Here is a 16,633-nt window from a genome sequence, read left to right on the forward strand (position 1 = left end):
ACACAGCTGAGCCAAAAGTAAACAGAAGGACAGTAGAATCAAAGTTTGAGAAAATATTGGAAGTTATGTTCCATTTTCATCACTTTCAGGCACTTTAATCGATCACTGTGTCCTCAAGAAACAGTTTTTTTGTCTAATCATTGCAACTAGGGATGTCCGATATCGGCTTTTTTGCCAATAACCAATATGGCGATATTGTCAAACTCTCAATTTCTGATTCTGATATCAACCGATACGATATATGTGGGCTATTTAACAAATTTTAGGTACCTAGGATCTATCTATCTATCTCTCTCTCTCTCTCTCTCTCTCTCTCTCTCTCTCTCTCTCTCTCTCTCTCTCTCTCTCTCTCTCTCTATATATATATATATATATATATATATATATATATATTCTTGCATATTTTTTTTTCTTTTTGTTTTGTTATTGTTTCGGTCTGGAACAGGTGCACAATGCATTTCACTGTGCATTATACTATGTATAATTGTGTTTGTGATAAATAAAGGTCTTGACTCTTGAGTTTATTTTGCTAGAAATTGGTAAAAATGAGCCTCTATTAATCCCACAGTGAGGAAATTTGCAATGTTACAGCAGCAGAGGGGAGTGTAGAGAACATTAGTAAAACAAAAATACAGTATGCTGATTAATCCGTCAGTAGATTCATCTGGATGTGGAAAACAACATCGCACATAACAAGAGTCTTATATGAGTAGAAAGACTGGTATTGCACAGATTCCTTCATAAAACACTGATATTTAACACACAGATTCTTGAGTGATGATACAGCAGCCTGCATTTTCATGCTTTTATAATTACCGAAGAATAAAAAATTATCATTTTGTGCTCATTTAGGCACATGCAAGCTATTTTTTCTCCACATTTAAGCATATTTACTAGGCTATTACAAGTTCACCACCTTGATTTCATATAAACTAGCCATAAAAAGGGCAGAAATAATTTAATAGAGTCATCGTGTTGTTTGCAAATGAACAAAATAAAGGTGAGAAGCTGCTTTTGTTGCTTTGAATCTGAGGTTTTTGACTGTAAAAATGCGTTTAACCTCTTTATTGTGTTCTGTTTTCATGACTCCACTGCACCCTCACACAGTCTAATCATCTCCAGTCCCGTCGCCTGTCGTTTCATTGATGTCTGTTTTCTTTTTTTTCCCCCTTTTTTTATGAATGAACGGCAGAGGAGGAAGGGGCACGGGCGGCTGGACGCGCTGCGATTGGCTGCTGGCGGTTGACGTCACCTCCGCCGTGACGCGATGCAGCCATTCATAAAAAAAGGAAAAAAGAGAAAGAAGAGTCCTGTGGAGAACCACTCAGAAGGAGACAGAAAGACAGAGAGGAAGGCTGAATGGAGAGGACCGAGGCGATGCGCGGATAGAGGAGAGGCGCAAAAGGAATCCGTGCGCCTTCTCCAGCTTCAGGAGCGGTGTCTTTTTTAAATCTATTTTTTACTGTGGGGCTTGGAGGAGATCTGCTCTGCCATGGACGAGCTGTGTGAGATGGACTGCACGGTGCTGAAGCGGCTCCTGAAGGACGACAGCGCCAAGTGCCTGCTGCTGGACTGCCGCTCCTTCCTCGCCTTCAGCGCCGGACACATCCGCGGCGCCGTCAACGCCCGGTGCAACACCATCGTCCGCCGCCGGGCCAAGGGCTCCGTGCTCAGCCTGGACCAGGTCCTGGCCGGGGACGAGGAGGTCCGGGGCCGCCTGCGCTCCGGGATGTACTCGGCCGTGGTGCTGTACGACGAGAGGACGCCGGACTCGGAGGCGGTGAAGGAGGACAGCACCCTGAATGTGGTGCTCAACGCGCTGTGCAGGGACTCCTCCGGCTCCGACATCTACCTGCTCAAAGGTAAATGCAAGAATTATTACCCTGCAGGTTGAAATGATGGAATAAAAACAACAGATTGGCTTCATTTCTCCATCTGGAGCAATAAAATGTAATGTTCCTGATGCGTAAATAGGTTTTAAAATGAGCATAAATAACATTTACGCACGCAATAATCTGGATTCTACCAGTTAGAGCAAATTTAGAGCCTTTTTCTTATCTTTCATGTTGAAAAGGTCAATGAAATGCTTGTAAATATACAGATAAATAACAATAATAGTTGTAAATTTAACAAGTAGCCTAATTAAAGTGGATCAATCTGGGTCATATTGTTTTATATCATCCATATAGATATTAAAATGCCCTTTTGACTGTGTTGCTCTATCTATGTATTCATTGTTTTTATTATTTTTGATCATAAATAATATTTACACATGCAATAATCTGGATTCTACCCGTTAGAGCAATTTTAGTCCCTTTTTTTTTATCATTTATGTTGAAAAAGTCAATATTTTGGTCTGAAGTGCGTCTATAAAAACAGATAAATAACAATAATAGTTCTAAATTTAACAAGTCTTAACCTCATATTGTTTTATTCTATCCATGTACTCCATTTGACTGTGTTGCTCTATTACTATATTCATTAGTATTATTATTTTTTACAACACACACACTCACACAGACCAATGGCTAAGAGCTGAGTGAATGAGGTAATGCTGATGCATTGAAGCCACATCAAACCGGAGGGACTTACAGGACACACATGATCATTTCTGCAAAGCGTTGGGGCAAAATTACAGATGGGGAGCTGTAAAATCAGAAAAAAAAATCAACAGTGGATTCACCCAGACTATATTTAGACTGCAGGAAATCAGACAAGCAAAGCTGCTGCTGCTGCTGCTGCAAGCTGTGGCGCATTCTTTTTTCTTTTTTTGTGTCTGTGTGTGTGCATCCTAATGATGCAGACGCCTTCAAGCACAAAGTGTGTACATGCAGCTGATAAATGATGACATTTAATCTGATTTGATCCTCAAGGTGCAGCACAGAGCAGTGGTCAGATGTGTATATATATATATATATATATATATATATATATATATATATATATATATATATATACATATATATACATATATATATATATATATATATATATATATATATATATATATATATATTCAAATCCACGGCGAGTAGACAGAGCACAGATCAGGTCAGGGGTGGGTTTAATAGACTTTATGTCAGACTAACTGGATGCAGATGGGAGAAAATCCTGGTCCAGATTATGCCTGGATGTTAAATGTGTGCTGCAGTGTGTTGTGTGCATTCAAACCTCAAACAAAAAGCCTCTATTTCTGTCATTTTCCTCTCGTATGTACTCATGTGGTGGATTCAACCTGCCCCGTTTCACTGTATGATGACTTCAGATGTGCTGTTAATAATTAAAGGTGTTCCCCGCTCCTTCCTCTACAACAAAGCCCCGCGTGTGACGCATCGCATTTGACCGTGTTGTCTTTTTATTTAAAGGGGGATACGACAGATTCTTCTCGGAGTATCCAGAGTTTTGTTTAAAGACCAAATCCTTACCGTTCCTCAGCAGCCAGTCCAGTGTCGACTCGGCCTGTTCATCATGTGGAACGCCGCACAACGACCAGGTGAGCCTCCTCCACCTTTTTTCAGCCTGAAAATGACATCCATCACCCTCAAACTGGTGCTGCATAGCATGTGTACGTAAAAATAGCAGATAATAACAGTGACAAGTTAGATTTGAAGCATTCGCTGTTCACTCTGGCATTCATGTTTGATATTTAAACGATTAAAAATGACATCATCACGCCCTGCTTAGCTGATTAGTTTTTCAGTTTTACACGTTCCTGAGAGCAAACACTGCAGGTTATTTGCTTTGTCCAACCGAATTCCTTCCTTTTTTCACCTGAGAAATATTATGAAAAAACAACACATGGCTGCAGGTTTTTTTGGAATTTGAGCACCAAATAGTTCATTTTCAGCATTCTAGTCAATTTTTCTGCACCAGGTTGCTGTAAAAATGTCTTTATTTATGAAAAAACAACACATGGCTTCATGTTTTTTTGGATTTTGAGCATCAAACACATAATTTAATGTATTATGGTAAATTTTTATGCACCAATTTGTTCTTTTTTTGCACCAGTTTGCTGTAAAATGTCTTTAGTTATGAAAAAACAACACATGACTGAAGGTTTTTTCAGAGTTTTAGCATCAAATAGTTCATTTTCAGCATTCTAGTTAATTTTTCTGCACCAATTTGCTGTAAAAATGTCTTTATGAAAAAATACTAAAAACAATAGAGATTAATTCAAAATACACTGGAATAAGGCACTCTGTGTCAATTTCAAATGTTTATTCTGTTGTAAAATAACTTTTTTTAAGCCACATTTCCTCATCCGTTCTGAGACTTTAAACCTTCAGCTGTGCACTCACAGGATGCTTCTTTAGTCTCTCGGCCAAAATGCAAGAATAATTTCCTGAAAATTGTTGAAATTAGTGATCTGTCGTCACTGACTCACCTCTGCATCACTCCTGTGAGCTGCTTGTTTCTGCTGGTGACCTGTTGTTTTCGATGCTCGCAGTCACATGTAGGTTGGGTTTAATTGGACTGGAATGCACCAGGAAGAGACAACCCAGCCTCTGTGTGTTTTCTAAGAAAAAAAAAGCTTGATCGTCTCTGCCGTGCCGTCAGGTGCGTTTTAAATCAAGGAATCCTGCAGCTTCCGGTGGACGTGAAGTGAAACAGCCGGCTGAGTGTTTCCCTCTCACCCTCCCTCTCCTCACATTACATCTCTTAGCAGCATCGATCATTTCCTGACGCTGTGTCAGTACTGAGTTCGTCAGCAGCGGTGACATAAACAGACAGAAGCTTTTGTCAATAAGTCACACTGCCGGTCGTAAACCAGAGACTAAAATGACACAAATAGACCCAAAAACTAGAAAAAATGACAGAAAAAATAACTCAAACTGACAAAATAAGCAAAGAAATGACACAGAATAACAGAAAAAAACGTCTTAAAATGAGACAAACTGATAAAAACATTCAAAAAAGATTACAGAAAATTCAAAAATGACAAAAGAAAAAATCTGAGAAAAAAGTGACACAAAAAGATGCAAAAATGAGTCATACTGACAAAATATGCAAATAAATAACATAAAATAGCACAAAAAATGAAACAAAATGTCACAAAAATGGCAAAAAAGACACAAAAACGACAAGAAATTATATGGAAATGATACAAGAAGTGACAAAATGACACAAACTTGCCAAAAATCTGCAAAAAATTACAGATAACAGAAAAAATTTAAAAAATTACATAAAAATGCAAAAGTATCAAAAAACATGCAAAGATGACAAAAATTAAACACAAAGACGCATAAATTACACAAAATGTGCAAAAAAGAGTAAAATGGGCTTTAAAAAAATATGAAAGCCAGGTCACGCTCATGCTGAAGTCATCTGGTGTCTGTGCTGCTGGCTGAGACAGTAGACTCTTTGTCTTAGCAAAGGAGTGTCCAACATGCGGCCCGCGGGCCAAAAGTGGTCCTCCAGAGGGTCCAATCCGGCCCTCAAAGTGTAAAAATTCCAGAGAAGACATTAACTGCAGATTGTAAATTAGTAAAACTATACATTTAAAATCATTTCTAGACCATGACAAGTTGTTTTGACCATAATGTAAAATACTAGATTGTTCATTGTTCTTGTGTTGTTTTGTATCTAATTTTTGTAATATTTTGTCTAGTTTTTGTTGTTTTTTGTCTGACTTCTGTCGTTTGTCTCATGTTTTTGTCGTTTTGTTTCTCGCTTTTGTAGTTTTGTGTTTCCTTTTTGTCTCGCTTGGGTTTTTTTGTCTTTTTTTTTGCCATTTTGTAACTTTTTGTCAATTTTTTTGTCTCTTTTTTGGTTTGTTTCATGTCTTTGTCTACTTTTGGTCATTTTGCGTCTCATTTTTGGAATATTTTGTCTTGTTTTTGTTGTTTTTTGTGTTTTTCTTCTGACTTGTCGTTTTGATCATAAAGTAAAATCCTCTATGGTTCAGTTCCAGATGACTAAATGTTGTGTTCCTTTGTCGACACTCTGTGATCTGGAAGTTGTGATGTGGAAATGATAAACTGAGGCTGAATGTTGCTGAAACTGAACTTATTTTGCTTCATAAATTTCAGGTTGTTCATGATGTTTTGTAAAAAGATAATTCCTTAAATGTGAACATTTTCAGAATGTACTTTTTTGCACTAAAACAAAGGAAACATGTGGAGTTGTGGTTATTTCTAGGTTATTATGCTGTGATTTTACTGGTCACTGGAGATCAAACTGGGCTGAATGTGGAACCTGAACTAAAATGAGTTTGTCTTAGTGTGTACGCTGGGTTTCATTTCGCTGTGACCCGGGCCCAGAGATGTTTCTTCAATAAATGACTCCGTAAATAAGGCCTCATCTGCTGAGGGAGTTGGACTAAATCTGTCTCCTCTTTGCTGTTTAATTAGGAAATATTAAATTAAATATCACCTTTTTTTAAAATTTGGGTTTCCCAGGGCGGCCCGGTTGAGATCCTCCCGTTCCTCTACCTTGGCAGCGCCCTGCACGCCTCGAAGAAGGAGGTCCTGGACGGCATCGGGATCTCCGCCTTGCTGAACGTGTCGGCCAACTGTCCCAACCACTTCGAGGGGGCGTACCAGTACAAGTGCATCCCTGTGGAGGACAACCACAAAGAAGACATCAGCTGCTGGTTCCTGGAGGCCATCGAGTTCATAGGTCAGTGTGTGGACTCTGTGTGTGTGTGTGTGTGTGTGTGTGTGTGTGTGTGTGTGTGTGTGTGTGTGTGATATTAGCAGAACAATGCGTTCCCTCGGTGGATCTCCTCAGATGATATGAGCCTCTTTCAGCAGCAGTTTTGTTTTTTGGGTCACATGATGTAAAACGTTAATCGTAGTTAAGTGTTTGGCTGTTAGAGCATGGGTGTCCAACATGAGGCTTGTGGGCCAAAAGCGGTCCTCCAGAGGGTCCAATCCAGCCCTCAAAGTGTAGAAATTCCAGAGAAGACATTAACTGCAGATTGTAAATTAGTAAAACTATAAATTTAAAATAATTTCTAGACCATGACAAGTTGTTTGGATCATAAAGTAAAATACTAGATTGTTTGTTGTTCTTTTGTTGTTTTGTGTCTCATTTTTGTAATATTTTGTCTTGTTTTTGTTGTTTTTTTTTGTCTGACTTTTGTTTGTCTCATGTTTTTGTTGTTGTGTTTCCTTCTTGTCTCGCTTGTGTTTTTTGTCACATTTTTGTTTTGTGCTTTGCTTTATTCATTGTTTTGTGTCTCGTTTTAGCCATTTGTCCATTTTTTGTCACTTTGTAACTTTTTTGTCTAATTTTTTGTCTCTTTTTTGTATTGTCATTTGTCTCATTTTTTTGTCATTTTGCATCTAATTTTTGTAATATTTTGTCGTTTTTGTTGTTTTTTGTCTTTTTTGTCTGTCATTTTGATTTGAAATTTAATTTATTTTTCTTCAGAAATTTCAGGTTGTTCATAATGTTTTGTAAAAAAAAAACTAATTCCTTAAATGTGAACATTTTCAGAATGTACTTTTTTGCACTAAAGTAAAGGAAAGATGTGGAGTTGTGGTTATTTACAGGTTGTTATGCTGTGATTTTACTGGTCCAGTCCACTGGAGATCAAACTGGGCTGAATGTGGAACCTGGACTAAAATGAATTTGACACCTCTGTATTAGAACTTTTAAATTCTAATGACAAGATGTGCAGAGCTGCAGTTAATCATCTAAATAGCTGCTGTTTTATTTTCTCTCAATGAAAACATATCTAGTATTCTTCCTTGACATCATCTGCCAATCAAACTCTGTGGGCGGGACTGTGATGTCTCTTCTTCTTCTGCATTTTCTCTTGATGCAGTTTCTGAAAAATGGCGTCTCATCTCCTCTTCTATTAACGTCAAACTAATTCCAAACGTCGCTTCTCGTCTGGAGTTTTTTTCTTTTCTTCCCAGAAAGCAGCTTTCAGAGAAGCGCCACGGAAAAAAGCTTTCATGTCCCAAAGTCGCTGTGCACATAAAACAGACAGATGATGACAAATTTTAATTTATTACTCGGAATCTGTCACAAATTATTATTTACATGCAGGGACTTAATCACACACATCTGAGCCGAGGCACAGAATGAAAGAGGAGAAAAAAAAATGACGTAATACGCTGAAGGGTGAGATGGAGCGTTTGGAGTGATAAAATATTCCAATCAGTGATGGTTTTGTGTGTTTATTACAGGCTTTTTGCTTTGCATGCCCGTGCTGTGTGTAGTCGCTGGTGTGCATGTGTGTGTCTCTGTGCTGTGAGTGTGTGTTGTGTGTGTGTTGTGTGTGTGTAGGTGCTGGTATGCGTCATAGTTAGCTGCTGTGGGACCAGAGTCTGACTCATCCACTGTTACCGGGTGAACAGACGCTGTGCCGGAGTTACCTGAAATCTGTCTGTTAGCGTGTGAAAGAGGAACGCTGAGACAGAAAGAGCAAAAAATGCATCTTATATCTGAGAAGGTGGTAGTTATCTGTCCGTGCACGACAGCAAACGTGTAATTCTGCTTCATATAGATGCAAAATACTGAATTAAACAATAAAAGGCGGGAAAATACACTTAATTTCATCTAAAATAAGGCAAAAAATGGCCTTATTAAGTTATTTTACGCTGTTTTCTGCACCCAGCGGTGCAGTTTTTATATATTTGTTTATGTTTTATGTGACATTCGTGGTCTTTTTTTTACAGATTTAACTCGCTGGACTCTCTAAAACAGGGGTGTCCAACATGCGGCCCATGGGCCAAAACTGGTCCTCCAGAGGGTCCAATCCAGCCCTCAAAGTGTAAAAATTCCAGAGAAGACATTAACTGCAGATTGTAAATTAGTAAAACTATAAATTTAAAATCATTTCTAAACCATGACAAGTTGTTTTGATCATAAAGTAAAATATTGCTCATTTGTCATTTTGTGTCTCATTTTTGTAATATTTTGTCTAATTTTTGTTGTTTTTTTGTCTCACGTTTTTGTTGTTTTGAGTTTCCTTTTTGTCTTGCTTGTATTTTTTGTCTCATTTTTGTCATTTTGTGTTTTGCTTTATTTATTGTTTTGTGTCATTTTTGTCATTTTGTTTATCGCTTTTGTCATTTTTTTGTCTCTTTTTTTGTTTTATTTCGTGTTATTTGTCTCATTTTTGTCATTTTGTGTCTCGCTTTTGTCGTTGTGTCTCGTTTTTGGAACATTTTGTCTAGTTTTTATTGTTTTTTTGTCCTTTTTAAAGTAAAATACTATATATTTATAGGTCATTATGCTGTGATTTTACTGGTCGGGCCCACTGGACATCAGATTGTGTTGAATGTGGAACCTGAACTAAGATGACTTTGACACCTCTGGTCTAAAACATTGGTCTGGTTTATTCAAAGACACAGATGATGTTTTGGTTAATGAGGTGTCGCCAAGCCGGAATAAGTGAGTTTAAGTGAGAATAAACGCTCGGTTTTGTCGTTTCCGGGAGGATTTGTTTAGATCAGTTAATTATTAGTTATTCTCATCAGTTTTATTGTTTATTGGTTTAATAGCACATGAAATAGAAGCATCCTGAACATTAATCAGGTCATCATTTTTCAGGTTTATCTGCATTTATAATCACCAATGTAGCTAAATCTTTAACTCAGTTAAAAAACAGACTTTTTATGACAAGCAGGAGGTTGCAGGGTGAAGCTCTGACTGGTATTTTTAACATTAAGTTGGAAGCGTGGCCGGCAGTAATGGACAAATGAAGTCCCTCCATTATATCCTTCACATTCTGTGCCTTTAATTTCCTGCAGGCCGCCACACGTGCTAACTAATGTCCAACTGATCACGCAAGCTGATGGAGGAAATGAAGTTACTGTAAATGCTTGAATCAAACTATTGCCCAAATCTGGTTATTCTCCAGAACAAAGTAATAGTGAACGCAGTTAAAGCGTCGGAGCCAGAAATAGGACAGGGGAGGAAGTGTGAAAGAGACGCTGATGACTCAAACGTTGCACTTGTGTGTTTCAGTTTAAATGTGATTTGCTGCTTTCTCACTTTGAGGTTAGTTATCGGTTTGACTGTGCAGAGAGGGGAGGGCATGCGGAGGAGAGGAAATGAGAGGAAAGCGTCACCGTACATCTGTTGTGTCTAAAATGGTCGGTGGCTGCAGCAAACGCACGTTTAGGTGACAATTTGGTGATTTAATGACGTCTAAATGGAACGGTGATGGGAAATTGCTGCTTATTTGATTATTTTGTTAACTGCTAATACCTTTCATTGTAATTTTCTCAATCAGTTTGTAATCATTCAGTCCACTAAATGTCAGAAAATGAGTCCAAGGTGACCTCAACCTTATGTTTACTGTCATAAAAGATTTAGAAAGCCTGCAAATACTGAGAAGCTGAAGCTGTTTAATTTTGGGCATTTTTTTTCTTTGCATCACAAATTGTTTCCGCTTTAGTTTGAAGCATGAAGGACTGGTGGAAATATGCTGTCAACTGTTTAATGCTAATAGAGATTTACAGTATCTCAGTGCTCTCATGCTAACTGGTGCCAAATAACTGAAAGGACAGATGGAAACTTCCTGTTCAAATGAAGCGACACAAACATGCTTGAAGCCCTTTGCTTTAAGGGGAAAAAAGAAAATATTCAGTTTGGTTAAGTTCACACTGAACTCACTATATCATGTAATTACAGAAACAAAATATAAGCAAGATAGCATCTATCTAGATCAGGGGTGTCAAAACAAAAAAGAGACAAAAAAGTTACAAAGCCACAAAGAAACGGACAAATGACACTAACGAAGCAAAAAATGATAAAAGTGAGAAGCAAAACAACAAAAAAGTAGACAGCACAAGTGAGACAAAACAACACAAAACGACAAAAACAAGAAACAAAACGACAAAAACATGAGACAAACGACAAAAGTCAGACAAAAAACAACAAAAACAAGATAAAATATTACAAAAATGAGGCACAAAATGCCAATGAACAATCTAGTATTTTACTTTATGATAAAAGCAACTTGTCATGGTCTAGAAATGATTTTAAATTTATAGTTTTACTAATTTACAATCTGCAGTTAATGTCTTCTCTGGAATTTTTACACTTTGAGGGCCGGATTGGACCCTCTGGAGGACTGCTTTTGGCCCACGGGCCTCATGTTGTGTTCCTTTGTAGACACTCTGTGATCTGGAAGTTGTAATGTGTAAATGATAAACTGAGGCTGAATGCTGCTGAAATTGAACTTATTTTTGTTAACAAATTTCATGTTGTTGATGTTTTGTAAAAAGATGGTCAGAGGATAACATTTCTCTTTAGCATTCTGTGGGAAGTGTGTACAAATGTTGAGATATTTGACTGGATGAGTGTAAACTTCAACCTGCTAACCAAGTTATTATTGTTGATCTTTTGGTGGAAATCTATGGACAGTGTGCAGATTTTTGCATTTGCTTCTTAAAGGTGACTTGTATGTGTTGTCCATGGAGTCCTCTGACTTCTGACCTCTCCTTCCTCAGATTCCGTACGGGACTCCAGTGGGCGAGTGCTGGTCCACTGTCAAGCCGGCATCTCCCGCTCCGCCACCATCTGCCTCGCCTACCTGATGAAGAGGAAGCGGGTGCGTCTGGACGAAGCATTCGAGTTTGTCCGCCGGCGCCGCAGCATCATCTCCCCCAACTTCAGCTTCATGGGCCAGCTGCTGCAGTTTGAGTCGCAGCTCCTCGCCACTTCCTGTGCAGCCGAAGCGGCCGCCACGGCGAGCCCGCTGCTCGGACCCAAGGCGACGGCGACGACCGCCTCGACGGCGGCCTCGCCCACCTCTCCGTTCATCTTCAACTTCCCGGTGTCGGTGGTGAACCCGGCGTACCTGCACCACAGCCCCATCACGACCTCCCCCGGCTGCTGATGGACGGCTGGCCGGCCGCGGCCTTCCCTCTACCTTCGCTAACGTGAGCACAGACTTGGCCGGGAGAGCCGACCACTGCAGTATGTTCATGCTTCCAGGGCAGGGAGGAGAGAAGCATCACGGTGCCTGATTCAAAAACTCACAAGACTGAAAACAGACTTCTTAAACCAGCCAACGCTCCTTCCATTTTAACACGAGATTTCTTCAGATCGACCAAAAATGAACTGGCTTTTTCTTTCAGATGGAGTGTTGGACTGATGCACCCTCTTCCTTGACAAAAAACAACAACAACAACATACACAGGGACACACTGAAGCTACGTGTCCACTAGATGCGTTTTTCTTGCACGTAAACGCTCATGTGACCGTATGTGCATTTATACTCCGTGCAGCGTCTGCTCCCAAACTGCAGGGGGCAGTGTATCGCAAACACATGTCTACCTGGTCTACTCTAGTAATAAACTAGAGAAGAAGAAGTCTGCTTCCAAACTGCAGGGGGCAGTGTATCTCAAACACACGTCTACCTGGTCTACTCTAGTAATAAACTGGACTAGACTCGAAGTTTGCCGTTGTTTTCACCACTTACAACATGGTATTTTACCGAATAGTTGCATTTCAGCAGTCAGTTTTAATTTCACACCATGAATAGTTCATAACCCGGTTACCATGGTGATGAATCGTACAAATGCCTGAACTTCTGCTGCTAGGATCTCCTATTCTTCCGCGTGTCTACGTCCGCGTAGTTAGAAAAATTCAGACGTGGAAATTTTCCACGTGAGAAGGGCCGTGTGAGGGGGCGTGGCTGCTAAAATGACGTAATTCGTCCGCACAGAGCTGCTGAAATTCTGTCATGTGACCAAGTTGTGACCCGCCCACCATGCGTGTGATTTTCAGATGCGGGAAAACACATCTAGTGGACACGTACCTTAACACACAACTCAGAGAGGCATGAGCAACAGCAAAACTCTCTCTCTTCTCTCTCTCTCCCACACACAAACACATTCATGACTACCGACTGAATAAGCTCAGTATGAAGACGGGCTGTTGCTATGGAGACGACAGGTCTTTAGGAGAGGAGATGGACACAGGAAGGAAGGAGGAATTTTAAGCACCCGCTCTTTCCCCCCCTTTTGGGTGTCCCTCCTGTTGCCGGACAAAAGAGATGGATGGAAAAAATAGGGGAGGAGACGGTGATAGAAAGCAGGAGCCTCTTCACTGACAGGTGCTCCGCCGGCGATCCGACCGGAGCTTCCTGTCTTTCATACGTCCTCTTCCTCTCCACCGTCCACCTTCCCCCTCCTCTCATCTCCTTTTCATCCTTTTATACTCCTCCTCTCCCCTCATCCTCTCATCTCTTTGCCTCTCATCTTCACCCTCCCCTCCACTCCGCTCCTCCCCTCCTCAGCGAAGAAGCTAAATAAATAAAATCAGAAGCCAAATAAAGAGCAGGTTCCATGTAAGCAGACCGGGAAACCCCTCTACAAGGCCCCTGACACACGCTTTAGGAAACCCCTTCTGTTACATCACTAAAGAAAGTTGTTTTGGATGAAAGGGCTGAAAAAAAACACCAGAAGAAGAGAGTGCCGTCTTAGAAATCAGTGGCTGAGCATGCTTTGTTTCTGTGTCTTTTCCTGGATTCTCCTTTTTAGATCAGATTTTAGAGCTGGAAGACAGCCACTTAAAGGACCATACTGCTGGTTTTGTATGTTTTAATCCACTATGAATAATGTATTCTTTACCACTGATGATTTTCCAAAACATACACAAATTTTTAGATCTTGTTTTCAGTTCTTCTCAGCAGGTTTATTTTTACAGCGGACTGAGATGAACGGAAAACATCGACTCTTATTATGTGCTTTGGAAAATTCTGTTTTTTTATTTTTAGGTTCGTGGGCTAAAAGGTGCATCATCCCAATGGTCCTTTAAGGTGTTTGTGCCTTGTTCATGAAGGTATCCTGTGGATTTACACGTCCCTGGATCTGCCAGCAGGGTGTTGATTTGTTTTTTTTTTTTTGTAGTAGCTGCTTAGAAATTACTGAATGTTGGTCAGACTTCTAAAATAATCTCAGTGCAGAACGGACTCTTTTTCCACAACGTCACCAGAGCAAAAGCTTCTCAATCACACAAATGCACACATATAATGTACACGAGTACTTTGACAGATATTATAAAACCTCTAAATACTTACATTAAAAAGAGCAGTTAAACAGATTCACCAAAACTATGAAAACATGGAAACTTCCTCCTCTATTCCACATTTCCTGCCATTTGCAGAAAATTGAAAGTAATTTGTGGAGAATTCAACTTACCAAACAAGAAACAAAAAGGATATATGTAAATTGTAAAAATACAATTTTGAATTTGTGTAAATGATGTTCTAGGGCAGGGGTGTCAAACTCATTCTAGTCCAGGTTCCACATTCAGCCCAGTTTGATCTCCAATGACCAGTAAAATCACAGCATAATAACCTATAAATATTTCCTAATATTTCCTTTGTTTTAGTGCAAAAAAGTGTGTTCTGGAAATGTTCACATTTAAGGAATTATCTTTTTACAAAACATTATGAACAACCCCAAATTTCTTCAGAAAAATTCAAGTTCAATTTCATCAACATTCAGCCTCAGTTTATCATTTCCACATTACAACTTCCAGATCACAGAGTGTCTACAAAGGAACACAACATTTAGTCACAGATATCTGGAATTGAATGATGTAGTATTTTACTTTATGATCAAAACCAGTCAGACAAAAAAAAGACAAAAAACAACAAAAACTATACAAAATATTACAAAAATGAGACAAACGACACAAAACAACACAAAAAAGAGACAAAAAAATTAGACAAAAAAGTTACAAAGCAACAAAAAAGATGAGACCAACGACACAAGCGAGACAAAAATGACACAAAACAACAAAAACGATACACAAAACAATGAATAAAACAAAGCACGAAATGACAAAAATAAGAAAACAAATACTAGCGAGACAAACAGGAAAACTCAAAACGACAAAAACGAGAAACAAAACGACGAAAACATGAGACAGAAACGACAAAAGTCAGACAAAAAAACCCAAAAAATATTACAAAACGGAGACACAAAACAACAAAAAATGAGACTAAAAAGTTACAAAGCAACAGAAAAATTAGACAAAAAATGACAAAAGCGAGAAACAAAATGACGAAAAAAAAAAGACAACACAAGCATTTTACAGATTTACACTTTGCATTTAATGTCTTCTCTGTAATTTTTACAGTTTGAGGCCGGATTCGACCCTTTGGAAGGTCGCTTTTGGCCCACGGGCCTCATGTTGGACACCCCTGCTCTCGGGTCATATAGCCTCTGATGTTGTCACAGATGCACCCAAATCCAAATCACTGATTCATTCACTTTTAATAATTATAATAATGGGAAGGTGTACTTAACAGTTAGTTCTCATTATAACCTTCTACACAGCTCCCTTAGTAGCACTTACAATCCATTCAACAATAACAAAAGCAGTGACTTTTTTGGACCTCACACCAAAACTGTTGTTTAAATCTTCATAATAACACAATCTGAGACATTTGCGTTGCTTCTGTTCCTCACCAGGTTAAGCTCTAAACTGTGCTTGACGTACAAAGGCAAAAAAAAATCCACACACACACGGTTTCAAAGAAAACAAACCTTTTCCTGTTTTTGAAGATTGTCGGCACCTATCTCTGTAGCACTTTCAAGTGATGCAATATTGTATTTGTAATTTCTGATTGATTTGCACATCATGGCGATGCTCAGACTGACTGCTTTGTCCATGTAGAGAGAGAGAGAGCGAGAGAGAGAGAAAAGAGTCAATCAGTGAAAAATGCAATACTTTCTACACGAGTGTGATCTGTACCTGTCCAACTGTCTGCCTCTCTGTGTTAGTCCGTCTGTCTCCACTGTGTCTCCGTCTGGTCGACACTGTTCACCCGTCATGGCAATATCAATCCTCAACTCTTTATATACATGCATACATACACACACATATGTATGCATATATATAAAACGAAACCGTTTCCCCTTGATTTTATTGTGGAATGAATGATCTGTGCATTTATTTATTACTGAAGATCCACTGTTGAATAAACAATGTTCTTAATTAAGTTGAATGGGCTTTTTTACATTTTTTATGCCAACATAAATGCAGAGGCCTCATATGAACCTATAATCACATCAGCAATTTATTTACACTAACAATTATATACTAGAATAACAGTTTTATGCTGTAAGTGAAATTCTGGGACAAGTAGGACTTTAGAAAATCACACACAAATGTATTAACGCAGTAGATAATTTAGCAAATGACTCATCTAATCACATATTCATGATGTGTTTTTAGCTGACACTTTTCCTCTTAAAAGTCATAAAAATCCAGTCTAATTATGTAAAGATTCAACTAATAGTCAATTACATTTCAGTTAAAGTGACACAATAATCTAATGTTGTACAATCCAGCTTCACTGGGATAATTATTACCTTTTAAATTCTTAAATGTTTTAACTGAACCTTATATTTCACATGAAATGATTCAGGTGAAGTTTTAGTTTAATTTGCGAATTTCGCAAATAAAAGTAAAAATAAACTAGTAAGAAAAGCAATATGTTGTTTTCAAGAATAACAAATGATCTCTGGAATTTTTTTGTTATATCAAACAGTGAAAATCACCTCAAAAATCATTTTATTATTATTATTATTATTATTATTATTATTATTATTAATAATAATAATAATAATAATAATAATAATAATAATAATAATAATAATAATAATAATAATAATAATAATAATAATAATAATAATGATAATAATAATAA

The 16,633-nt window shown here is 38.4% G+C and overlaps 1 protein-coding gene across 1 annotated transcript; it reads left to right on the forward strand.

The window, feature by feature from the left end:
* Positions 1 to 1,282: 1,282 nt before the first annotated feature.
* Positions 1,283 to 15,922, forward strand: LOC129349947 (dual specificity protein phosphatase 4-like). Its single transcript, XM_055014882.1, has 4 exons — positions 1,283 to 1,862; positions 3,366 to 3,493; positions 6,399 to 6,618; positions 11,415 to 15,922. The coding sequence occupies exons 1-4, from the start codon at positions 1,493 to 1,495 to the stop codon at positions 11,801 to 11,803; spliced, it is 1,107 nt and encodes a 368-aa protein (XP_054870857.1). The 5' UTR covers positions 1,283 to 1,492; the 3' UTR covers positions 11,804 to 15,922.
* Positions 15,923 to 16,633: the final 711 nt, after the last annotated feature.

The sequence above is a fragment of the Amphiprion ocellaris genome, chromosome 10 (genome assembly GCF_022539595.1).
Source record: "Amphiprion ocellaris isolate individual 3 ecotype Okinawa chromosome 10, ASM2253959v1, whole genome shotgun sequence".
NCBI classification, from domain to species: Eukaryota; Metazoa; Chordata; class Actinopteri; family Pomacentridae; genus Amphiprion; species Amphiprion ocellaris.